This window comes from Xenia sp. Carnegie-2017, unplaced genomic scaffold, assembly GCF_021976095.1.
Source record: "Xenia sp. Carnegie-2017 unplaced genomic scaffold, XeniaSp_v1 HiC_scaffold_19, whole genome shotgun sequence".
Lineage (NCBI taxonomy): Eukaryota > Metazoa > Cnidaria > Anthozoa > Malacalcyonacea > Xeniidae > Xenia > Xenia sp. Carnegie-2017.
The window spans coordinates 3,211,936-3,238,626 of NW_025813481.1; the positions used below are offsets into that span (position 1 = coordinate 3,211,936).

A 26,691-nucleotide genomic window follows, 5' to 3' on the forward strand; every position below is an offset into this window, starting at 1 on the left:
GTCAAGTGATTTTACTTTTCCGACTAAAACATTTGCAAACGATTCACTAGGCTTCAGTTTTCTTGCATTTTTACCCATAAGTAAAGTTATACCTATAAAAAAGCCTTATAACAAGGCTATTTTTGAGTTCATATCATCTGAGCAACTTTGTTAGCTTTGTTCATTTATGAAAAAATTACGGAAAGAACAGTTCTTTTTTTAATTATTTGATCAAGCGACTAACAACTGTTAGAGAGTTCTGTAAATGAAAAATTACCTGGATTTTCCAGCATTTAAATAAACATACTGTTCAAGTTTGTCGTTTGCATGTTAATAGCCGTTTGAATAGGGGAGCTCTATGTTTAAGAGAGCATTGATAGTCTTGGTGAATGTTAAGTCAATCACAACTTCAACAAATGTTCAAGACTGTCGGCGAATATCATCTTTTTATAAGTAAAGGTAGCCACAGTCGCTCGGCCAGAGTTACCTGTTCATTAGACACTTGCATGCAATAGCAACCTAAAACAGGAAGTCAAATAATACCGAATATTTTAAAATGACTTGTTCTTTCACAATTGTAATTTCTTTGCAATATGATTGCGATATGAGTAATATATGGTCGTATCACTTATCTTATCTTTTATAGCTTAGACATGAATTGCAACGCAGTTTTCACAAACATTAGATTAGCTCTATTGCATCATGTATTATATGATAGCGGCACTTGTCGGTCTTCACTTTGACATGTTTAAAATATATTGGAAAGTCCTTTAATTTCTGACTACTTATATGAGTTATGATCTTGAATACTAACTATACACAGTGTCGTCCAAAATTCTTGTATGTGCAATCTATAAAAGAATATACTTAAAGTTCCTAGAAATAACTTGTTTACATAGTTAAATAGAATTTAAGAACATTTGCTATGTAATCGACCGGAAGAAAATTTTACTTTTATGGCCTAGATGAAGGCAGGGCCGAGATTTGGGTACAAACTTTGAAGGGTGACGGACCATTTTGCCCGACATAAAAGACGTAGATATAGACTTACCCAATGAATCTTGAAAGCTTGTAAAAGTAATTTATGGGATAGATATATACAAGAAATGCAATTTTCAATACTATGCAATTTTTACTTGCATAATAACTCACCTTGTAAAATAAAGTTTTACGGCGCTAAATAAAAATCATGGCTATACGTCACATTTGTCGCAATAATGAGTCGTGACATTATGCATTTTTTTAGAACTTCTTAAAATCACGATAAATGCTAATTCAACTCAATCTTGAGATCCTCTAATCCAGGGGTCTCCAAACTACGGCCCGCGGGCCAGATGCGGCCCATCGGGCCTCTCAATCCGGCCCGCAGAGGCACTTAAGAAAAAAAAATAAACAAAATAAACTTTGTGCAGAAAGTTCACGTTATGATGCAAGCCAACTTGCAAGAGTGGCTTACGTCAATTTTTGTCCCAACTTCCTACATCCGTTTCAAGCACATTGCGATATTTAAAAAGCTGAAGGATGACGTGGAAATTTTTTATATTCTTCGGCCCTCAACATGCTGGATGAAAGTTCATGTGGCCCTCTGGCTGTAAAGTTTGGAGACCCCTGCTCTAATCTAACGATTCCGGACTAATCACTATAAAGCTTGTATGTACACTGTAATGAACGCAAATTATAAAATTGAATCAACTAAGTGCAGTAGCTAAATGCTTTCTGAATACTTTGTAACATGCTTGTAACTATTTTACAGCACCTCGGGGAAACAGTGCGTTTAGTGTCCTAAGAAACGCTGTTGCATATTGCTCACTAAAAAGCTGAAGGCAACAACGGGTCATGGTTTTAAGCCAAAATGTAAGAGCAGGCAAGAGAGTTTATCGTGAAAACGTTCACAAAATTAGTTACTTTTTCTTTAGTTGCTTTTTTGTTAATCAAAAATTTTTATCTACCATCACTGATGCAAAATCAAGGTCAGTTTTGTAGCAAACCTTTCCACTTTTTTTTTGGACAATCAATTGGAAATACTGTAAAACTATATATACCAAAAAGTTTGCACTCTTTTAAATTTATTTAAAGAAGGCGTCTTTATCTGGAGCAGCACGAGAATATTGTTTGTTAATTGCATGTGGGAAACATACTATTCTTAATTTCTCAAATATTTGTGTGTGTAACGGTATTTTTTTCGCAGCTGAAGTTGTTATTAAATTTCCTACATTACGTTTCTACTCTTTATTGTCCATTAATACCAATCAGGATATTATTCAACAAAGTATACACGAGTTCATTTTTCATTACAAGTAAAATATAACAAACTATAAGTTAATGGAAACTAGAGCATAATTCACATGACATAAATTAATCTGGATTCACCCCAGGTTCAAATGAACCCATGTTTGTCGTTTTTGGTGTGTGAACATCACTGATTCAGGTTAGATCTGGGTTTAATTCATTCGACATGGGTTGAGCTAAACCAAGGTTTAACTTGGTTTGTTTGTGAAAGAATGTTTTATGCAGTGCGGTGTTTGAAATTAAATGAAGATACGATCTTCGCACTTTGCTGGACAATTTAAGAACCTAAAAATTCAGGTGACTCAGGATTCGAGATCATGAATTTGAATTTCCTAATTGGTTAAAACAATTAATCAAAATCTGAAATTCTTCATTTAATTGGTTTTTGTCGTAAACTTAGCATAAAATAAATTTAAACTAAGCGGAATTTCCACATATCATTTTGAGACGTCATGCAACTGTCCAATATTTTTTAGTGCGTGTTATCTCAAAATTATTAATTGTTGTGATCAGATTTGATTAGATCATGTTTATGGTATCGTGCCTCACAATGAGATTTTGCACTCTTTCAATTTTTTGCTTTTTGAACAATTGTCGTACCGTCTTAATACATAAATTTTATGATTACAGATTTTTTAGTTTTGATCTTTCTTGCACGCGACTCAAATGGATCAAGGCAAATGCTTTCCAAAAGGTAACGTTTAAGATTCTCGTTACTCAAATCTACGAACTCTCAACAGAGGCTGTATTATAAAGTTTTTTTCATCTCAGTGCCTCCACTAATAGGTTAATTGAAAACATGGTAAGATAAATATCATTGTGAAGCCATGAATTCTCGTTGAAGGACATAAATATGTTAGCAAATAGAGTGCCTGGGGGGCTGCCCATAGCCACACCATCAATCTGTTAATAAACTTGACCATTAAAGATGAAATGACAGTTTTTGACGGAGAGGGAGAGAAGTTGAGTGAATTGTGAACGATGAAGGCCTTGAAAGGACGTGTTATTGGAGAAGAGGTGATTAGTTATTATAGCGATTGTTTCATCAACTGGGATGTTGGTGAACAATGATTTAACATCAAAGCTCGCCATCACAACGTTATTGGCGTTAATGTCACTATGTAAAAGATCTTGGACAAAAGAGAAAGAGTCCTTGATAACATGGGAGCTGGCGGAGATTGGTGTAAGGAAAGGAATAAAGAATTTGGCTAGCTTGTAGGAGTAGTTGTTAATACTAGATAAGATTGAACTTAGAGGGTTGGAGGATTTATGAATTTTAGGAAGTCCATATAGTATGCCGATACGTGTACCAGTGGGATGAAGTTCTTTATTTTACTATTGTGATGGCTTTTTTAAAAGTCTTATGTTGGGCTATTATGTTCATATTGAAAATTCTCAATTAATCAAAGCGTTCTCAACATTCACTGTGTTGCAACTAAAATACTTTTTTGCTATTGCGCTTGCACACGACGATAATAAAATTTTTGTTTTCAAAGTTGATTGTACAAACTATATGCTTGTCTACAATAACCTTAAAAGTATAATGATAGCTGTGTATAAAAATACTTTCATTTGTTTCCACATATTACATCATTATTCATGTGACGACCAATATCTTGACCAATGGATATTTTCCTTGTAATCAATACAGAAACAAGCATGTTATTGTTGAAGAGAAAAACCAATCAAAAATACTTTTTATAAAGGAAAATTGCAATTTGTGGTTCTGTAATTTTTATATTTTCTTATATTTATAATCGGTGTGGTATTATGATGCGACCAAATCTTAAAAGAAGTCCATACATTAACATTGTTCATAGTTCATGATAAAGAGACCATTAAATTAATTTGTTGTGTTATAAATAAAAAAAAATGCTCTATTTGCTTGTCACTATAACAATATAACATTTTAATATTATTTTAATATTTATTTTTCATTACGCAGAAGAGGGGAAACAACATTTGGAAGGTTGGTATAACGAACTATTTTCAGTTTCGTAAAGGATTATGATTAATTTTTTTACTTCTCTCAATTGCTTGAGTTAGAAAATGCTGTGTAAATTTTTTCAATTTTCAGAATTTTTTAATGACTTTTAATTAAGAATTAAAAATTCTTTTCATTGCATGCATAAAAATGTCCGTGTCTGAACGTAAAGTTCAGCATGTCGTAAGCAATCATCTTAACTCCTCCATTTTCTTTTTTTTTCCCAGTTAAAACAAAGTCAGTTATTGAAGGGATCATTGCTTTGTAACATTTGTAGAGATCATTGAGTAAATTCAATTTATTTTAAGTGGATTTTTGGTCATAATATTCAGATACTAAATTTCATGTTTTATGTTAATGTGAATAGGATGTGTGTTTTATCTTTTGCAGAATTGCTCAATCTAGTTTAGCAGATCTAGCGTTTGTCAAAATGAATAATAGATGCTAATTTCAAAATTTTAAATTCAAAATACATTCAAACCAAAATTATTGAATTTGAATTTCAAAAAAATTAAACTTTATCAATGGACTTGCCTCTATGTATTTGGAAATGGAAATATATCCAAGCATGAGCTGCAGCAATTTGTTTTGACGTATCCTAGATCCGCCACTGGCTTTATTGAGTTAGAGGTTGGTATAGTCATACAATGAACTAATCGTGGAACGTTGATTATTGCGCGTGAATTGTATGATGACCAACTCATTTCTACCGGAGTAAATGTAATTTCCATATCAAAGTAAAAACATCCGTGTTTTCTCATCCTGAAAAACACAGCAATGTTATATGTTATGTGATATTGCCAAAACAAATAAAACTGTGAATTGATGAAGTTATCAGTCCTTTTTTAATCGTTCCTGATTTGTACTTCTCCTTTAAGTTCAAGAATTGTTGCGTCAACCATGGAAATGTTTTGATAAATCATTAATACATAAGGAAAAGTTTAAAAAGATGGAGGAATATGGACGCAAACATCCAGAAAAAGTTACACTGCTCAATGAATTGCGTGTAATCTTCATGAAGGAGTTTTTGCTTGGCAAGGGAAGTGATGGAACCCGTGTTTACCTAGCCCTGGGAAATAATGGCTATGGAAAAGCAGTAAAGCGAATACCCAAAGATAGCGGCAATGACTTTGCAAATCGAGAAAAAGAAATTTTTAATGAGTTGAATGCAAAGCGTTCAAATTATGTTGTGAATTTTTGGGATTTAAAAGAGAACCTTGACGAAGAGTATTTGTACATGATATTAGATTTGTGTGAAGAATCTTTAGAGAGTTATGTGAAATCGTCTTCTTGGCAAGATCTTCAAAAAGTCGTTCCTAAAGTTCTTATTCAGATCTTAAATGGTCTAGTTCACCTTCACAGCGGTGAGCTTCCTATTCTTCATCGGGATTTAAGACCCTCGAACGTTCTTCGAGATGTACAAGGAAATTTTTTAATCGCTGACTTTGGTATAAGTCATATGTTATCTGATGAAACTTCGACACATCGGAGCATACAAAGAGGAGCTAAATATTGGATAGCTCCAGAGTCATATGACGCATCAGATGAATCAATTGATAAAGTTCGTTACAAAAAAGAGTCTGATGTTATGGTAGGTTCTTGAAGTAGTAGAACTAGAGGTCCAACTACAGCTCAATGTTGTGTTTGCATTTAATTAAATATTGGTATTTGGTAGTGATACTGATTTTATCTCAATTTTTTTCTTTACTTCGATTGTATCGTCATATAGTGTCAACCTATAAATTTAAATAGAAATAAATTAATTTTTGATAAACGTGTCACAGTTACAATTGTATGTTCCTTATTTAGATTGCTTTTGATACATATACATGGCTACAATTCAATTTGGAGAAAATTTTTTAGATTTTTTTAAGCTGCACATTTATTGTAGAGTTCTGCAAATCGCAAATAAATTCAATCTTTAAGGTTTTAGTATCCACCACTGACTGTTTATGATATTTTTTTATTGAAAATAGAATGCCGGAATGGTGGCTTATTATGTTGCAACAAAGGGAAAACATCCTTTTGGACCTGAGGCGTATAGACTACAAAACATGTTGGAAGGAAAACCCGTTGGTTTGGAAGAAATCAAGGATGTTCAACTTAAAGATTTTCTTTCGTGGATGCTACAACGACAACCAGGAAACAGGCCATCTGCCGATAAGGCATTAAAGCACCCTTATCTATAATCAGACGAAGAGAAAATTAACATGCTGTGTGATATGGGGAAACAACTGGAGGTGAAACATTCACAAGGTAATGGTTCCATGACACTATATTGTCCAAACTTAATTGTCATTTTCACCGTAATCGTACATTCGTTTCTTAGGATGTACTATTTTGATGTTTATTTCTGGTAATGATTATTTTAGTTTTGAGTTTTCAATTATCCTCTCACAACTCTCAACTGCTTTTAGTTTTATGTATTTTATGCATGGTGTCAAGACGTTCACTATTTCATTATTTCTCATTTGGGGTAAAGTTGGTCTTTTTGGCAGCCTTATAACATTTCTTTATTTCAAATTACCCTTGCAACCGTGCATTCTTAGATACCAAGTTTGTTAAACAACTTGAAGAAATCAATGGAAAGAAAAGTGAAGACACTTTGTCACTCTTAAATCATAAATCTTAGGCTTGTAGGAGAGTAAGAATTAAACATAAGCAAAATGATGTGGTAAAACGAAAAGAAGAGCTGATGTGTTTGTCTGAAAGGATATGATTATATGTCTAGTCATTGAATTAGGGATATCCATTAAGCACCAAAAAGTAGTTTTATTTTCGATGATTTGGCTGAATGATGGCTCCGTGACAATATTCAAGAGATGCGTCCAAGCTGTTCTCTCACTACCTACCTAAGGGTGCGCTCACTACCTACCAATACGTACTATATTTTTGGTTCCGCTTGGTAGACGATATAATCACTAAATTAATAAAATTTTATCGTTTTTTTTGTGAAAGTCGTTATGTTAAGTATTTATTTTTTTTATTTTTTTACATATACATCGAATTTAGTATTTTTGAAAGATGGATTGGATATGGAAGAGAACGAAGATGTTGCTCAAAATCAACTTCATGATATGAATAGGTTTCGTCGTTTTTTGGTGTTGGGAAGTGAAACACCAACCTCCTATGTTGACGAAAAAACTTTAGGCTTAGAAAATAAGCAAGTCCTTTCCAATCTTTTGCAAGCAGGAAGAGGTGGTGAAGTTGTCAATGAAATAAAGAAGTATAGCATTGAAGGACGAACCGCAAGACAGCAGGCCATCATGTTTTCTCTCGCTGTTTGTGCGCGGAAGGGAGATCTTGCCACAAAAAGACAAGCATACAAGGCTTTAACCAAAATCTGTCAAATTTCGACTCATTTGTTTATGTTTATTGAGTTCTGCAAGGTGTTGAGTAAGCCTGGCAAAGGTTGGGGTCGTGCCCAAAGGAATGCAATAAAACGATGGTACAAAGAAAAAGATCCATGGAAACTGGCCATGGATCTCACCAAATATCAAAAGGTTAAAGGATGGTCACATAGGGATGTTGCAAGGTTAATTCATCTCAAGCCAGAAGAAACTGATGTTTCTGATGAGTTGTTTGTTATAATGAAATATGTTGTTTATGGCTGGCAGAAGCTTTTCGAATATTTCTTTCCTGAAGATAAGACAACTCCACATCGTCCAATTGGAGAGAATAGCATTGCAATGTTGGAGTTTTTTCGGGCAGTTGAAGAAGTAAAAACATTGCAAAAGGAGGCAAGAATGGTTGAACTGATAAATCAACATAATCTTGTTCGAGAACATATTCCAACACGTTGGTTTAATTCCAAAGAGGTAAAAACATTTCATTTTTCATTTCCTTTTTACATTTCTGAACTTTTAATCATCGCAGTGTTAACTTACTGGACTGATTTACAAATTTAGCTGATATTTTTTTCTTTTAAATTGAATGTGTAGAACAAACCTTTTTCTTGCAAACATGTTTAGGCAATCTTATGCCATCGTCAGTGCGAACAAAATAAATGAGCTATGTTACATAAATGTTGTATACTATACATGAAATTCGATAAGTTATTTACAGACAATAGAGATAAGTGTAGAGTTACAATCATTCTCAAGTAATTAATATATAAAAAGTGGATGATACGTGAAGTGAATGAACATTGAATATAAAATATATTTACAAACTAAAAAAGATGTTAACACGGTGAACCTGCTTATTAAGTTCAGATTTGACCTTCTTTAATTTTAATAGTGAGAGAGAAATTGTCAGCGCGAAGAACTGTAAAACAGGCGTCGTCATAATGTAATTTGCAATTAGGTGAGGATCGAAACTTAGGAAGTGTTTCAAGATGTGTGAATTTTTGTCGATAGAGGTGTGTTCTTTAATCCCGGAAGACATATGACGCATTGTTTTGCATTATATCATATTTTTGATTTTTTTTAAGTTTGCTTTCCTAACTTCTAACGTCATTGCTTATGTTAGTGATAATCATCATGTTTGACCCTTTGTTTGTACTACAACTATGGTATTCCATCAGTTTACTTAAATTAAATTTATAAATTGAAAATTCATTATACAATCATTGCAAAGTTTCTGAATCAATAATTGCCAATGACTGCAATGATACGTAACTTGAACAAAATGACTTCCATTGGCTTGCTTGCTGAAGGATCACCTCAAGTTAAATATGTTTGTTTTAAACTGCAAAACAAGGATCTGCTAAGAATTGCATGTATTCATCCGTTTAATATGTTATTAGCTTTGAAAACGTATCAGTCAGGGAAGGATGAGAAAGGTTCTCTAGAATGGAAAGCCAATGTAGAAATCACCAAAGCATTAGAGAAAGCATTTTATTTATCATTTAAGGTAGACAGAACACACAGTCAATTTTTGTGACACAATTTTCCTCTTTGCGAAAGATGTTATTTACATTATGTATCATGTGTACTGATTATATTCACATACAATTGTATGTGTTATAGATTACTTGATTTTTCTATACGAATTGTAAGTATTTTTTCTTGTGTGGTATATATATATATGGTATACATTATGAATCATTTGAGCTGGTCTTTTTCACATGTAAGTTGCATCTTCTGAAGTTCTCTGATGAGATGTAATTTCATGTGTTCTACTTTTTTTTGTCTTGCATTTTTCATGTTATTTTGTACAATTTTAGAATGTTGAACCAACAGGTAAAAGTTACATGCTAGCCATGGATGTAAGTGGCTCGATGCAAGGCGTTGGATGTATTGGTGCAAGCATAATGAAACCTCATGAGGCTTCTGCTGCAATGGCTATGATGACAGCACGAACAGAACAATATTGCAAATTTGTTGCATTTCGTCATAAAATAGTTCCGTTGAAGATCTCCAGTTACATGAATTTGGATGAAGTTTTGAAAAATTATAATGAAGTAAGTTGTTCAAAACACTTGAAAGATTTAAAGTATGTAGTGTAAAGCAAAAGATGTTATATTGTATTTTTCAGAAGCCAATGAACTACTCTGCAGAGTGTGCTCAACCCATGCTTTATGCCATTGACAAAAATTTGAAGATTGATGTCTTTATTGTTTACACAGACTCTGAAACATATTATGGCAATGTTCATCCAAGAGAGGCTCTCGCAAAATATCGTCAGCATTCAGGGATTCATGATGCCAAACTCATTGTGGTTGGCATGACATCAAAGGATTTCACTATTGCTGACCCAGATGATCCTGGAATGCTTGATATAGTTGGTTTTGACTCTGCTGCACCACAAGTGATGAGAGAGTTTGTCTTGGAGAATCTTTAGAAATTTTTAGTGAACATCTCTGTATTTTCTCTATAACAAACGTCCTCATTATGATATGACAAAAATTCATAATCTTTGATGGCTCAAGTTGAATGTTGCATGTGGTCGTCAAAGTTGCTTCGTGCATGTTTGCGGGCATGAATTTTGTAAAGGTCAATCGCCCCGTTATGATATTTTCCCTAAATAAAACTTTAGCAAAACACGGGAAAACTAAAAGCAGGATAGACAACAGTCTGGACTACATCCCGTGTTTTATTCATCTCTACAATGAACTTCATTAATTGTACCAAGTCAATTTGTCAATTTATCCATATTTCTCATGCCTTGCCTTGCAAAAGGCAATTTTTGCAATTATTCGCGAGTTATCAGTTATTTAATGATAAGCTTTTCGTCTTGAGAGAAGAATTTTTATCAAATTATTTTTATTTTGATGGCTATTTAAACTACAAATTAAACATAAATGCAGTAAACCAAGTCATTAATCTCATAATTTTGTCAACAACAACTCGCTCGTAATGCAACTCGTCTTTGCATGTTGTCAATCACATTTTTTCCTCATTTTTGATCGTTTAGCTCTACAAAAAAAATGGCTCCGGAGTCGGGAAGCTATGTGTGTTCGGAAACCTCCAATTTTTAGATTGTGAGCATTTTTTATAAGATTTGATAAAAAATGGAATACCTGGTTTGTACAGATGTGCCAACTTTTCAATGAGGATGACATGATGCAGTTAAACAAAAAAAGATCGAACTAAATATCAAAAAATTTATCACACTAGTTTAACTATTTTGAATTACCACATAGTTAGCATGGCACACACACAACTTTTCGAAGCCCATGCGTTTGAATGTATTGTTTTATATGCAAGTGTTTATTATATATTTCTGGGCTTTTTTTCTTGTTGTACCGACAGAAAATCCCAGACGAGAAGAGGTGTCTGCTCGAAATATCAAGGTGTAAGAAGAACCAAACCAAGTCAATGATATGCGCCTGAGAGTATTTTCCAAATATGTTGTTGTGAATCGATTTAATGCCATTTGTTCATGTTTTGTTCTCCAACTTTCTACACTAAGTTATTGGTTAAAAGAACGATTGTTGGCAATGCATTCAGCGGCTTTACCAGTCAATGTTACGCCTTTAAACATAAAAATATAATAACCATCGCCAGCAAGACTTCACTAAAGTGCATCCGTTATCAAAAGAAGGGTTGTCTAATTAGGATGTGGATATTATGTACATTGACATTACCAAGAAGGAAGATTTTCAGCATTTTGGTATAAATCGTATTGTATGATGCAAATGACAAGCTTTCAAAATTCGAACAGCTAGCGCACTGCAGGGCGTTCGTAGCAAGTAGAATGAGACTTACTTATTAAACTCAAGATTTGAACAAAGTTATTTTCCAGAATGCAGTCTATGTTTAAGGTTTTAGCAAGTTTGTAGATTCCGGGGACTCTGTAGCATGTGCATAAAAAATGAAGGAAGTCACGGTCCATTCCTATCTCGAAATACGTTTTTCTAAACAAAATTAAAATCGACTAAAACAGAACATCTCTCCTTGTACCTAGTGCATGGTATTTCATCTGTCGTTATATTTTATAACTGTTTGGGACTCTTCCAATTCATTGACTTGTTATCAATTAGGATCATGGGATTGAGACGAAAACTTCACGACCATAATTAAAGATAAGTTAGATGAGCCAGCTGGTAAACGCCGTTGAGTCTTCAGTGGTCTGGGGACAAGTAAGATGACTACATGAATCTTAATTTTTTTTAAATGGAAACATCGCTTTTAAATGTTGGTTAAATGTTGGCAATAATATAAATAAATATTTACGAAATGAACTTAAATGAAAATAGTTTTATAACCATTAAGCTTGTTAAGTAAAGGAGAAATACATTTTTATAGGTTTTATTATCTGTGGATTTTACAATGATTCACAGTTTGTTTATCATCAACCATTCAGGGTGAGTCGGAAGTGACAATATGTATTGGTTTTATATTTTTGTTGCTTACAAAGCTCTTCTGTTGGTTTTGTACGTATCAGCTTGTGATTATTGTGAGAAGTACTTTACAATTATTTGAATGAGGTAAAATGAGACTAGGTTCAGTAAGATATTAAAGGAAAGCTTGAACAATGTCAGAAGCCAGTGAATGTAGATTATGAGAAGTATCATGTGACATGATTAATACCCAGAAAAAATAAAGAATGTCATAAAAATCGTGAGATATTACCTGATATCTGTAATTTCCATAGTGTTGAAGTCAGTTAGATGATGCCATTTTGATGATTTCAGCTTCCTCAATTGTTTAGTTATCACAACTTTACACCAAATGGGTTACTGTGAGTCACTAGGTCATATGATGTTTTTCATGTACATTTAGGGATATATTTCTGGAAAAACATTGGAGAAATGTTTTGGGACGCTCTGTTTGTGATTATTTCTTCGAAGCTCAGGGAAAGGTAAATGAATTTATGTGTAAATTGTTGTTTGTGCTTGTTTGGTTCAGAAGTTTTAAGGTATTTTCATGAACGGTTTTCAGGCTACTTCTCCAGAAGACATTCCTCCTGTAATTGCAAAAGGATTCAGTTATCTCATCAGTATATTTCGCCATGATCTCTTCTTTGTTTCTGTTGTTGAAAATGAAGGTTTGTGTTTATATTAAGGTTAGTTAATGTTTTATTAATGTTTATTTTGAATCAATTACCTCTAGTCCAATCAAGAGATTGATTGCTAGTTTTAATTTAAAAAGTATGCATTACATTGCAAAGAAGTGTTATCACTCAACAAAAAGTATTGCATTAGGCACTCTTAGTGGTAGATAAAAATAATTTAGCCTTCATATCATCAACATGTGGTGAACACTTTCATGATTATTATTATTGATGAATTGAAAACATTCCTTTCCAGTTCCACCTTTGTTTGTGATTGAATTTCTTCATCGAGTGGTTGACTTGATCAAAGAATATTTCTCTAACTGTACTGAAACAATCATTAAAGAAAATTGTGTCATTGTATATGAGGTTTGAGATTAGTGTATTTCGTAGAGAATCCAGCAGTTAGATAGAAGAATTTCAATTTTTTTCTGTTTTGTGTGATGTAAAATATGATGTTATATCTTTATATTCTTCAGTTATTGGAAGAGATGTTGGATAATGGATTCCCTCTTGCTACAGAGTCAAATGTCCTTAAAGAGTTGATAAGACCTCCTAGTATAGTTAGAAATGTTGTTAATAAAGTGACTGGAGACAGCAAGTAAGAACCTTCCTTATAGTAAACATATGAGCCATGTTTTTATGTAGTGATCTTTATGTTGTTCATATAAGGATCAGATATAAATATAAAGCAAATCCGTAAAACCACTAAACATTTCTATATTTGCATTGTTTTTTATATGCAACTTACTACAATATTTAGTTAAATTTGTTTTAGTTTACACATTTATGATCATTCTACATATAATTTAAGTTTAATATTTCATATTTTCCTAGTATGAGCAGTCATCTCCCAACTGGTCAATTGTCCAATGATCCATGGAGGAGAACTGGTGTAAAATATGCAAATAATGAGGTACGTAGTTATATTCACATTGTTCCATTAAGAAATTTGAAAGAAAATCCTTTTTTATGCTTTGTTTTAGTTGTAATGTGATGAGTGAACTTTTTTCTTTTGTTAATTAGTTGTAATAAATATTGCTAATTAGTTGTTAGTTCTAATTATTCATAATTAGTTCCAATTAATTCTAATCATCACAAATTAGTCCTAAGTATTTCTAATTCTATTTATGTTATAAATTTATTTTAATGTAGCTGAAAGCATTGATGCCATCATTGATAAACAGGTAACAACATTATAATACTGTGGATTTCTTGTTTCATTTGTGGAAGATGTATGACAAAAATATGTTTGTTGTTTTTGTTTGATGTTAAATTAAAACTAAGGACATGTACGAACTGAAAACTTATGGCATGTTTAAATTCCTAAAATTTTCTGTTTTGTGTAGGCCTCCACCATATTTTCAGAAATACAAGGAACTGTAAGTGCCTTCCTTTTTTTATACTTTGTTATATGTACTCTCTAGTACAACATTTTAAAGATTTTTTTACCTTTTTTCAACTTTGTTCTTTCAGATTGACTGTAACTGTAAATTATCTAGCATGCCTGGTATATTTATGATACTTTCTTATATCTCTAGATTAAAATTGAATTTATCTGTAGATTAAAGATTTGTATTAATTATAGATCTCAACATGTGTTTTACAAATCCTCGTATCCTTGAAGATGTCAGTTTTCATGATGAAATTGTCTATTTTGATGGTATTTTTTGTTTTTTTTGTTTAGAGTAAATATGCTATCATTGTTTGCAAAGCCTCGTGTCTTGTTTCAAGAGGTTTATCAACTGTTGAAATTATTTTAAAATATTTGTTTTTTATTGATTGAAATAAATTAAAGTGTTTGATTTTTCTGCGTTTTAATTCGTACGACTGTTCATGATCGTCTTTTACTTGGTAGTTTCAGGGTGGAAGTGGAAGATTTGAATTGTCGATAAGTTCAAAACCAGTTATGGGTAAAAATGTATGTATTTATAATCATATCAATTTATTAAACTGCTGTTGCATCTTCTTGCATTTATAAACTTAAAGATATAACTTAAACTAGTCCATTTTTTTCATACGTATTATCTCAAAGCATTTTGTATAAAACTAAGTATATCGTCCTAACGTAATCATACCAAGTCAAATATTGTATACATTAACTTTTTCAAAGTCTTTTCACTCATTGTTTTCATATTTTATTTAGATCGAGAATGTTGTCGTGACTGTTCCATTTCCTAAACAAGTTCTCAACCTTAACTTGACTACAAACGGTAGAAACACTCATAAAATATTAAACATTACAGTCTGATGTTTCATTGCTTTTCATTGTCGTTTCCCATCAGCATTTATGTCTTGTGTTCCATGTTTTCAGTTGGTACCTATTCATTTGATCCAATCAAAAAAAAGCTTTCATGGGAGGTAGGTTCATGAGGAAATTGTCACGATCACGTGGTTATGTGAATCTAACGTTAGGTTAAACAATTTTAGATCAGTAGAATACAATCTCAGACATCGTCACCTAACATCAAAGGAAATGTAAGTAAAACTTGTTTTTTTTTAATTTTTGCCCGTCTCAGTTGATTTACAGACGTCTTGCCATGTTTTTCAAGAAAATATTTTCAAACTTTTTGCATGCAGAGCAAGATTTCCCTTCATAACATTTTTTGCTCACGAAGTAAAGTAAGGTCGATCCTTCCAGTAACCATTCCTTGGTCACAAAGTAAGGTCGATCTTCCCAGTAACCATTCTTTGGTCACAAAGTAAGGTCGATCTTTACAGGTTGCTATCACTGTAGTTATATTCTTAAATTGTATTCTCTTTTCTAATAATTGGTACTATCCCCCTTCCACTTTTGTATTCACCTATAAAGATCTGATTTCCTACCATAGTTAAACAACGTGGTGATGTGAGAATCGCTCTGTTCTTTTTATGTAACTGCTCTCGTTTCATTTCGTCTTATGTTACTTGTCGTCAAATTCTTGCTGTATGTTCGTTTTCTGTAGTTTACTGCTTCTTATCATAGTCTTTGTTTATTTTTTTGTTGTTTTTTTTTTATGAAAAGAATTAGTGCATATCTCCATAATCTTTTGATTTCTTTCCTTTTGTCTAATTTCCAATGTTTTTATTTCAGATATCTTTAAAAAGCGATGTTCCACCTTCGTAAGAAACACCAACTGAATTCGTAAGTGGTTTTTACTGAGTAACGTATATAAAACCAGTTATAATTGGATGATATACTAAAATAATTCCCAAACCAAACGTTCTCTATGATACAAAGTTAACATAACTTCCCTCAGACAGGATTTATTTATCAATACTCCTTAATCATAAACACGCAACAGCCTGCAACAGTACCATCATAAATTTGTAGAAACCTGTCTCCCTTTCGCCTTCTTTCATTGGTAGCATTCTTTTGTTTAGTTAAATTTCAAAATAAATTCATTTGCCGCTTTGGGATTGAAAGTCGGTAGACTGGATGTACATGGAGAGGTAGGGACAGTTTGCATGGTTTGTTCTGTATGTAGGGGTACAGTTTGCATGGTTTGATGTGTATGTAGGGGTACACTTTGCATGGTTTGTTGTGTATGTAGGGATACACTTTGCATGGTTTGATGTGTATGTAGGGGTACACTTTGCATGGTTTGATGTGTATGTAGGGGTACACTTTGCATGGTTTGATGTGTATGTAGGGGTACACTTTGCATGGTTTGTTGTACAAATTGGTGTTTATTTTGAGTCCAACTAATGTTATATGGTTTCTGATGTAATTTAGAACTACAAGCCATTAAAGGAGTCAAGACACAACAGCTGGACGGTATAAGATAAGAACATAAAATTTTGTTGAATAAAAGCACAACACAACATTTACGCATGGTTAACAATTCGCGAATCTCCTTCCTAATCATTCAATAGAACAAATTTGATTAGCTTTCGAAAAGATAATTCAAGTTGTTGTGTTTTTTTAAACATGTATGCATGCTTGACAAAAAAAATGTATCATCTACTGGGACTGCAGTGGCAACTGAACTTTGCCATGGAAGAAAAAAGCAAAGTTGTGAATGCAATCTTCAACTACATTGAATGATAAAAATACGTCAATGCAGCAATACTGTACAGGCAAAAAAGTTATGTTATATTGCAGCACGTTATATTCAGAGAAAAATTTCACTTGGAGCAACTGTGCAGTCACTGTGAGTGCATTGTACAATGTTAAAAAGGGAACCGTTCTAAATGTGGAAGGGAGGAAAAATCTGACTTGTTAAAGTTATTAGTAGTTTTTAGTACCAAATGGAAATCAAGCTTTAGAGAGTTTGTTTCCACTAGCTGAAAATTTTGTACATTTTGCCAAAAAATTTAGCATGGTTTGTTATTTAATATTGCTTGGATTCTTGTCATTTTTCTAGTGTTACATGGATGCTTGAAGCATATGGAGTTGCTCCTCCGAACAAGAATTTGGCATTACACTATTCAACGTGGCTTCAATTCTTTCCGTTTTTCTGGTGTTACTTGGGTACTTACAGCGTATGGATTTCCTAAACGTATGTAAAGTTTTGATTCTCGTTTATGATACATAGCGTTCCAAAGTCGTAATTGGGTATTGTTTCTAAGTTTGTAAGAGATTTTTCGATCAAAATTTTATCTGTTGTCAACATTTCTAATTATGTTCTTCCTGAAAATGAATTTCTGTCTGCGGAAACCGATCATTCAATATTATCAACTTGCTGCTTCATCCACAAAAAATGCTAAACGATCATACGGGGCTGTTGCATGGCAGTTTTGAATATCATATGACTTTTTCAATGTTTTATTGAATTTTTAATTTCAGGGAATTTGATTGGTAGTCTTGACGGTCGTTATGGATTTATCTGCGAGCATTGGCTCATAGATCCTGCCTATAGAGATTTTATCTCGTTTGAGAGGAATAAAGTTTTAGAGAAAAGTCGCATTAAAAAGTAAGTTTCCCAGTTAAATCGGAACATTAATTGTAATTTTGAGCATTTTTAGTAAAATTCAAAATATATCAGTGACACAATAAAATTGTAGTGAGCCTGTGGGAACATAAAATACTCGCGATTTGATATCATTTATATTAGTTTGTTAGTTTAATATGACAAAGAAGAACATACGTGAGTGTCTACACTGTAGTGACAAAACAGAACATACGTGAGTGTCTACACTGTAGTGACAAAACAGAACATACGTGAGTGTCTACACTGTAATGACAAAACAGAACATACGTGAGTGTCTACACTGTAGTGACAAAACAGAACATACGTGAGTGTCTACACTGTAGTGACAAAACAGAACATACGTGAGTGTCTACACTGTAGTGACAAAACAAAACATACGTGAGTGTCTACACTGTAGTGACAAAACAGAACATACGTGAGTGTCTACACTGTAGTGACAAAACAGAACATACGTGAGTGTCTACACTGTAGTGACAAAAAGAACATACGTGAGTGTCTACACTGTAGTGACAAAACAGAACATACGTGAGTGTCTACACTGTAGTGACAAAACAGAACATACGTGAGTGTCTACACTGTAGTGACAAAACAGAACATACGTGAGTGTCTACACTGTAGTGACAAAACAGAACATACGTGAGTGTCTACACTGTAGTGACAAAACAAAACATACGTGAGTGTCTACACTGTAGTGACAAAACAGAACATACGTGAGTGTCTACACTGTAGTGACAAAACAGAACATACGTGAGTGTCTACACTGTAGTGACAAAACAGAACATACGTGAGTGTCTACACTGTAATGACAAAACAGAACATACGTGAGTGTCTACACTGTAGTGACAAAACAAAACATACGTGAGTGTCTACATTGTAGTGACAAAACAGAACATACGTGAGTGTCTACACTGTAGTGACAAAACAGAACATACGTTAGTGTCTACACTGTAGTGACAAAGCACATGAAATACGAAAAAAACTGTAAAGTTTTTGAAACGTGAAGGAAGCGTCTTATTTTTTAGCAAGTTGCTATGCCCCAATTGTGTAACTTTGATCAGTTGTGTTTTAATTGTTTCTATGTATCGTATTTATGTTGAAATTATTTTAAAATATTTTTTTGATTGAAATAATTTAATTAAATTCAATTTTTTTGCATGCAGAGCAAGATCTCTCTTCACAACATTTTTTGCTCACGAAGTAAAGTAAGGTCGATCTTCCCAGTAACCATTCCTTGGTCAGAAAGTAAGGTCGATCTTCACAGGTTGCTATCACTGTAGTTATATTCTTAAATTGTATTCTCTTTTCTAATAATTGATACTACCCCCTTCCACTTTGGTATTCACGTTTAAAGATCTGATTTCTTACCATAATTAAACAACGTGCTGATGTGAGAATTGCTCTGATCTTTTTATGAAACTGCTCTCGTTTCATTTCGTCTTATGTTTCTTGTCGTCAAATTCTTGCTGTATGTTGGTTTTCTGTAGTTTACTGCTTCTTATCATAATCTTTGTTTATTTTATGAAAGAATGTTATATGCAGTGCGGTGTTTGAAATTAAATGAAGATATGCACTGCACCGGCACGTGTGGCACAAACCGAGGTCATGGGTTCGAATCCCGTTGAGTCACCTGAATTTTTTAGGTTCAAGAGACAATTGCTTAAATTTTCCAGCGAAGTGCGAAGATCATATCTTCATTTAACTTTGTTTATTTTCTTGGTTTTTTTATGAAAAGAATTAATGCATATCTCCATAATCTCTTCATTTCTTTCTTTTTGTCTAATTTCCAATGTTTATATTTCAGATATCTTTAAAAAGCGATGTTCGACCTTCGTAAGAAACACCAACTGGATTCGTAAGTGGTTTTTTACTGAGTAACGTATATAAAACCAGTTATAATTGGATGATATACTAAAATAATTCCCAAACCAAACGTTCTCTATGATACAAAGTTAACATAACTTCCCTCAGACATGATTTATTTATCAATACTCCTTAATCATAAACATGCAACAGCCTGCAACACTACCATCATAAATTTGTAGAAACCTGTCTCCCTTTCGCCTTCTTTCATCGGTAGCGTTCTTTTCTTTAGTTAAATTTCAAAACATATTCATTTGCAGCTTTGGGATTGAAAGTCGGTAGACTGGATGTACATGGGGAGGTAGGGACAGTTTGCATGGTTTGCTGTGTATGTAGGGGAACACTTTGCATGGTTTGATGTGTATGTAGGGGTACACTTTGCATGGTTTGTTGTGTATGTAGGGGTACACTGTGCATGGTTTGTTGTGTATGTAGGGTACACTTTGCATGGTTTGTTGTGTATGTAAGGGTACACTTTGCATGGTTTGATGTGTATGTAGGGGTACACTTTGCATAGTTTGTTGTGTATGTAGGGGTACACTTTGCATGGTTTGTTGTGTATGTAGGGTACACTTTGCATGGTTTGTTGTGTATGTTGGGGTACACTTTGCATGGTTTGTTGTGTATGTAGGGGTACACTTTGCATGGTTTGATGTGTATGTTGGGGTACACTTTGCATGGTTTGTTGTAAAAATTGGTGTTCATTTTAATCTTGAACAGATGACTTGAGTCCAACTAATGTTATATGGTTTCTGATGTAATTTAGAACTACAAGCTATGAAAGGAGTCAAGACACAACAGCTTGACGGTATAAGATAAGAACATAAAATTTTGTTGAATGAAACACAACACAACATTTACGCATGGTTACCAATTCGCGAATCTCCTTCCTAATCCTTCGACAGAACAAGTTTTGATTAGCTTTCGAAAAGATAATTCAAGTTGTTGTGTATTTTTTCAACATGTATACATGTTTGACAAAAAATGTATCGTCTACTGTGACTGCAGTGGCAATTGAACTTTACCATGGAAGAAAAAAGCAAAGTTTTGAATGCAATCTTCAACGATGTTGAACGATAAAATTGCGTCAATGCAGCAATACTGTACACGCAAAAAAGTTATGTTATATTGCATAACGTTATATTCAGAGAAAAATTTCACCTGGAGCAACTGTGCAGTCACTGAGTGCAGTGTACAATGTTAAAAAAGGGAACCGTTCTAAATGTAGAAGGGAGGAAAAATCTGACTTGTTAAAGTTATTTGTAATTTTTAGTACCAAATGGGAATCTAGTTTTAGAGAGTTTGTTTCCACTAGCTGAAAATTTTGTACATTTTTCCAAAAAATTTAGCATGGTTTGGATTCTTGTTATTTTTCTAGTGTTACATGGATGCTTTAAGCATATAGAGTTGCTGGTCCGAACAAGAAATTGGCATTACACTATTCAACGTGGCTTCAATTCTTTCCGTTTTTCTGGTGTTACTTGGGTACTTAGAGCGTATGAATTTCCTAAACGTATGTAAAGTTTTGATTCTCGTTTATGATACATAGCGTTCCCAAGTCGCAATTGGGTATTATTTCTAAGTTTGAAAGAGATTTTTCGATCGAATTTTATCTGTTGTCAACATTTCTAATTATGTTCTTCCTGAAAATGAATTTCTGTCTGCGGAAACCGATCATTCAGTTTATCAACTTGTTGTTTCATCCACAAAAAATACTAAACGATCATACGAGGCTGCTGCACGGCAGTTTTGAATATCGTATGATTTTTACAATGTTTTATTGAATTGTTAATTTCAGGGAATTTGATTGGTAGTCTTGACGGTCATTATGGATTTACCTGCAAACATTGGCTCATAGGTCCTGCCAATAGAGATTTTATCTCGTTTGAGAGGAAGAGAGTTATAGAGAAAAGTCGCATTAAAAAGTAAGTTTTCCAGTTAAATCGCAACATTAATTGTAGTTTTAAACATTTTTAGAAAAATTCAAAATACATCAATGACACAATGAAATTTTAGTGAGCCTGTGGGAATATAAAATACTCGCGATTTGATATCATTTATATTAGTTTGTTAGTTTAATATGACAAAACAGAACATACGTGAGTGTCTACACTGTAGTGACAAAGCACATGAAATACGAAAAAAACTGTAAAGTTTTTGAAACGTGAAGGAAGCGTCTTATTTTTTAGCAAGTTTCTATGCCCCAATTGTGTAACTTTGATCAGTTGTGTTTTAATTGTTTCTATATATCGTATTTACTCATACTTTTTTCTTAAATTAATATTTTATCGCTATAATAATCATATAGGAGTCGTAGTTGACATCAAAAAGTGCATTTTAAATTTTCTACCATTGTAAGAGTTCTAAATTTGTATTTTTGTGGTTTGTGTCACGTGCAATGTTTACCGCCAACCAACTACCAAAGTTAAAAGCTAACACTGGTATTATCCATTTTCGCCCATTTTAATGTACAACAGTATTTATTCATTTTCAGCAGTTTTAAAAGACAATTTCAAAAATTGTGATTGTCTCAGCAACCAAATGTTTTTAATGCTTTTCCTCTCTCACTTGACTCGCGTTTCTGGAACTATTACTGTTATCGCACGCTAGTCGTGTTCACTCCTGCCCTTTAAAATGAGCAGGACAGCCCATCTAAATACTTGAAATAGACTGCGCTTCTATCGAATAATATTCCGGTGCCTACTTCTTATTGGCATTTTAATACTTAGTTAGTACGACTTTTTCTGGTTAGTACTGCCATTTGAAATCAGTTGACCACCGACTAACGCTTGTAAGTGTAAAGTAATCACTAAAAAATACTACGTTTTGTCTGTGCTATTTATTTTTATAAAATATTTTACAGTGGTTTATTAGCAAGTAACTGTAAAAGATCCTATGTCACTATTCATTTCCTATAAAAAACACATAATAACCAGCTGCTGACAAAACATATCTCATATTTCACATCCAAATTTTCGTTGATTTGTTGAACATCCGAATATGTTTAAAGTATTTAGCATGTATTTTTTCTTTTTCTAAATACCATTGTTAAAAAAATCTGCGATGCAGGTATAGTACTCTAACCATCTGAGCTATGAAGTCACACAGTGGAGAGCAGGTCAATATATTGGGCTCATGTTTTCCCGTGAAAGGAATGTCGTATGCAAGAATGTTATATACACTGTACCGGCATCGCAGAGGTCATGGGTTCGAATCCCGTTGAGTCACCTGAATTTTTCAGGTTCTTCAGACAATTGTTTAAATTGTCCAGCAAAGTGCGAAGATCATATCTACATTTAATTTCAAACACCGCACTGCATATAACATTCTTAAAAATGTCTAATAGAAAACGAAGTGCCTGTACATATCAAATGTACATTTCATCACCTTTATGAATGGTGCAAAATTTAACACGACGTTCTTCATGTTTATAGTGCATTAAACCTATTTTTACTGGTATTTGTGCAAGTTTGCAGAGTAACCACAAATTTTGCAAAAGATTAGAAAGAATTGTATTGGCCAGTATATCTTTGATATTTGGCGCTTGCAAATATATTTTAATGTTACAAGGAAGAATTGCTTTTAACATCTAACTAATAATTGATAATAATAGTCAATAAAGTAAATGGTTTGAACCCGGGAGTATCGTAACATGTTTGTAGATGTAGATCGTCCAGGTTATACTATTTACTAGTGTCTTTTGATGTGAAATAAACTGTTTACCAGTATTACGAGTATAGTCTGAAGAGGTTTTTCATTTGTCTTACCGTTGGTTAGTCTAATTCGTTTGATTTGTTACAATACTGTTCAAAATTTCTTTTTTATCAACTAAAAATATCTAATAGAAAACGAAGTTCCTGTACATATCTTCTGTACATTTCATCACCTTGATGAATGGTCCAAAATTTAACATGACGTCGTTCATAATATTTTGCTGGATGTACATACCATAAAAATCGTGATATCGTACACACATAAAAATATAGAAGCTCTCTGCTTTGCTTGCAGCAATTATTTGTAAACATTTTTTTAAACTGCAGTAAGAGTTGGAGTTTTTGGTTAACATAATGTACCATTTCATAATAAAAATTTATAAACTAAATAACAAATAGTAAAATTGATAGAAAAGTTTACAAAGTTAGTCAGAATTGCTGCAGTACATAACACATCTTCCTTTCTCTGCTAACAACAGTGAAATTATTGAAATAGCATAATATTTGAAAGCATTTATTCGTTCTAAAAATTAGGAACTGAGCACTCTAGCTACATGCCGTTAAAGTAACTAAAAAGCACAGCGTCTTCAATATCTTGAAAGTATGTTATAACTTATAACGAACTAATGATTCTTACTGTTAAAATGTATGAGAAAATTTTCTTTTCTGTTTTGTGTTCCTGCGTTCTAAACAAAGTTTGAAAACATCTCATGTTAAGCTTTTTTGCATCGGGATTCTAGTTTTTTCTATTCCGACAGTAATACTTGTAAATTTTCCATATATTTATTTACACTACGCAGCGCGCTGCGTTAACACTCAAAAAAATCTTTTTATTAGTGTACTTCCTGCTGTGATCTTTTTAAATAGACTATATTGCAAAACAGGTATTCGACACAGTTTGATGGTTATAATCTGAGGCGTACAAAAACAACGACAATATCAAAGTTTGTCATCTTGTTAAACACTCAAAGCTCGTCAAATTGATTGTAAGTTTTTCAGACTAAGTTGTATTGTATTATATACACTAGAATATTAAGTGCTAGCTACACGTCAAGATGTTACTGAGTTGAATATAAGTAAAATGTTTAATGAAATATTTCATCTTCTTTCTATATGTCGTAGTTGCCTTCAATCTTTGAACCATCTACATCATTAGCGGTGGAGATATTTTCCGCCAAAAACGTAGGTAAATCAGAAAAAAATGTGGAAGCGATAAACATACAGAGTAAAACGTTTCTATAGACTTTAAGGTTTTCACTGATATTACCACCATTAATAAAGTTATGCGTCTATGGAAATCTTACAACATGGTTATTTACAAGTTTAGATTATTAACGTTTCTGCTTGGGTCGGTCTCATTCATTTTTTCTCAGGTTAAAGCTAAAGGCGACAGTATAAATATATACTAATGGGCGGAAGTTGACACGCAAGCAATTTTTTTCACGCTGATTGTATACTGCTCTTAAATTGGACCAAATATTTTGTATTGGTTGATTCAGAAGTTTGGTTTAGTGAACAGTAATTTACTTTGCATTTAGGCTAGAAATTAATATGATTCGTCAAGAAATTAAAAGATGTTAAATCAAAGATGGTATATTTATCAAATTTTGAAGGTTCTGGAATAGTTTACCTACAGAATGAAATAAATAAAGATAAGCAAGTGTTTGAAGGAAATAAGTCGTTTTAAATGGTCATTGAAAGTTAAAACGCCTTCTTTTAATAATTGTATGTAGGGCATTAAATCAATTTTTACTGATATTTGTGCAAATTTGAAGAGTAACCACAAATTTTGCGAAATTTCTGTGTGCAAAAGATTAGAAAGAATTGTATTGGCCAGTATATCTTTGATATTTGGCGCATGCAAATATATTTTAATGTTACAATAAAGAAATTGCTTTTAACATCTAACTAATAAGTGATAGTAATAGTCAAATTAAACAGGTAAATTTCCCAAAATTAACTAGACAACAGAGTTGGAAAGTTCTACAGAGGCAAGTAGAAGCAATATGGAACCAACAACTGAGAGCTCAGATAAATCTGTGCATTATAAGAAGAAATCAAACTCATACAGCAGTCAAGCAGAAGCTATGTCATTTTTTGAAGAAGGAGATTTAAGTATGTATAATGGTGATTATGGAACAGCAATTGAAAACTACAAAAGATGTTTGGAAAATGCCGACAAGAATAACGTTAAAATGATGGTTTATTTTGGTCTTGGTAATGCTTACACCCTCTGTGATAATTGGGAGGAAGGATTGAACAGTTTTAATCATTGCTTAAAGTTTTCGTCTACAGTTGAAAGTGAATATTTTGAACATCAAGTATACCTTGGCCTGGGGAGTGTTCATTCTACCATTAAAAGATTGGAGGACGCAATGAAGAAAGATAAAATGGAATATCTCTGCCATATTGCATTAGGAGGATTGAATAAGTTGCTTGGAAATTATGAGCAATCTTTGGAGCATAATAGAAAAGGATTCTCTCTTATTGAATCTCAACAGCAACAACATGAACAGCATCATCGACCACAACGACAAAGAAAAGTTGGTGGTATCAACGTTAGTAAAGATTTCGTCAACCTTAACATGAAGAACTTGTCAATTGTTACTTCAGCTGGAATTGTGAATGGAGTGTTGGCTGTTTTATGGGAACTAGCGGAGTTGTTTGATAAACTTGAACAATGGGGAGATGCAACATTTATATATGAAACATATCTGGAGATGGTCACAAAAGATAAAAATATAGAAAAACAAAAGAACGTCATGGAGCGTCTGGTGCAAATATACGATGAAGAAGAGCGTTATTACTTAAGAAAGTCGATGGAAGCCAAGTTACAAGAAATCATTAAGAAAAAGAACGAAAAAGGTAGAGAGTTTACACTAATGAGAAAGCTTTTTAGTAATCTGTTCATTGGTTGTTTCCGTTTTACTTAACCTTAATTTTATACTTTTATCATTTTATTAATTGCTGTCATCAGAGTGAGAATACATTGGTGAATCTGTTAAACATAAAGAATTGTTCTTAAAATTGATTAAGTATGGACGAAATCCCAATGTCGAGGTCAAGCATGTAGACAATGTACGTGTGATAATCTCTGAGGAGTTTTGCATCGGTAGAGGAAGTGATGGAACCCGTGTTTATCTGGGACTTAAAAAGGATGGTTACGGCAGAGCAGTGAAACGAATACGTCGAGATAACTGCATCACTATTGCCCAGAAAGAAAAGGAAATCTTGAACAAATTCAACGCAAAAGAGTCGAAATATGTTGTGAATTATTACTACTTAGAAGAGGACACTGGAACAGACTATGTCTATTTGATACTAGACCTATGTGAAGAATCGTTGGAGAGTTTTGTGGAATCTTCTACGTTGTATGATCTTCAAAAATCTCTTCCCGAAATTCTCAGACAAATGTTAAAAGGATTAGCTGATCTTCACTGCGACCCACGTCCTATTCTACATCGGGATTTAAAGCCTTCCAATGTTCTCCGAGACGCACATAGTAAATTTCTGA

At 33.1% G+C, this 26,691-nt stretch overlaps 3 protein-coding genes across 12 annotated transcripts in view; all 3 read left to right on the plus strand.

Annotated features, from left to right (window-relative positions):
- The window catches only part of LOC124437963 (AP-3 complex subunit mu-1-like), a 105,538-nt gene extending 98,132 nt beyond the window's left edge, over window positions 1-7,406 (plus strand). Inside the window, exons 2-7 of one of the 4 annotated variants that reach the window (XM_046987941.1) lie at window positions 1,733-1,949; window positions 2,899-2,962; window positions 4,214-4,237; window positions 5,131-5,843; window positions 6,229-6,508; window positions 7,265-7,406. In XM_046987941.1, coding sequence (XP_046843897.1) covers window positions 2,935-2,962; window positions 4,214-4,237; window positions 5,131-5,843; window positions 6,229-6,441 — 978 coding nt within the window. In that variant the 5' untranslated portion in view covers window positions 1,733-1,949; window positions 2,899-2,934 and the 3' untranslated portion in view covers window positions 6,442-6,508; window positions 7,265-7,406. The remainder of the gene's footprint in view (window positions 1-1,732; window positions 1,950-2,898; window positions 2,963-4,213; window positions 4,238-5,130; window positions 5,844-6,228; window positions 6,509-7,264) is intronic. The other 3 variants (XM_046987940.1, XM_046987942.1, XM_046987943.1) reach the window with 3 other exon arrangements.
- LOC124438771 overlaps window positions 1-26,691 on the plus strand; it is a 134,078-nt gene that overhangs the window by 44,520 nt on the left and 62,867 nt on the right. The window lies entirely within an intron of this gene.
- Window positions 11,871-26,325, plus strand: LOC124437975 (AP-3 complex subunit mu-1-like). 7 transcript variants are annotated; one of them, XM_046987974.1, is made up of 25 exons: window positions 11,871-12,002; window positions 12,421-12,499; window positions 12,580-12,685; window positions 12,948-13,060; window positions 13,171-13,292; window positions 13,529-13,607; window positions 13,847-13,878; window positions 14,041-14,073; window positions 14,379-14,427; window positions 14,550-14,612; window positions 14,838-14,904; window positions 15,006-15,052; window positions 15,122-15,169; window positions 16,055-16,123; window positions 16,407-16,448; window positions 17,038-17,172; window positions 17,460-17,586; window positions 19,406-19,456; window positions 19,725-19,765; window positions 20,231-20,272; window positions 20,843-20,977; window positions 21,263-21,389; window positions 24,062-24,163; window positions 24,716-24,790; window positions 25,142-26,014. In XM_046987974.1, the coding sequence occupies exons 1-16, from the start codon at window positions 11,968-11,970 to the stop codon at window positions 17,053-17,055; spliced, it is 1,002 nt and encodes a 333-aa protein (XP_046843930.1). In that variant the 5' UTR covers window positions 11,871-11,967; the 3' UTR covers window positions 17,056-17,172; window positions 17,460-17,586; window positions 19,406-19,456; window positions 19,725-19,765; window positions 20,231-20,272; window positions 20,843-20,977; window positions 21,263-21,389; window positions 24,062-24,163; window positions 24,716-24,790; window positions 25,142-26,014. The 7 variants fall into 7 exon arrangements, with proteins under 7 accessions (XP_046843930.1, XP_046843932.1, XP_046843933.1 ...); XM_046987976.1 differs by lacking the exons at window positions 17,038-17,172; window positions 17,460-17,586; window positions 19,406-19,456; ... (5 more) ...; window positions 24,716-24,790; window positions 25,142-26,014 and adding an exon at window positions 15,765-15,815 and having other exon boundaries at window positions 11,872-12,002; window positions 16,407-16,524; XM_046987977.1 differs by lacking the exons at window positions 16,055-16,123; window positions 16,407-16,448; window positions 17,038-17,172; ... (6 more) ...; window positions 24,716-24,790; window positions 25,142-26,014 and adding an exon at window positions 15,765-15,815 and having other exon boundaries at window positions 11,872-12,002; window positions 20,231-20,260.

Coding starts and splice junctions, on each gene's coding strand:
- LOC124437975 (XM_046987974.1), top strand. CDS start 11,968: ATGATTCACAGTTTGTTTATCATCAACCATTCAGG. Junction 12,500..12,579: donor TCTTCGAAGCTCAGGGAAAG/GTAAATGAATTT, acceptor AACGGTTTTCAG/GCTACTTCTCCAGAAGACAT. Junction 16,124..16,406: donor GACTGGATGTACATGGAGAG/GTAGGGACAGTT, acceptor GATGTAATTTAG/AACTACAAGCCATTAAAGGA.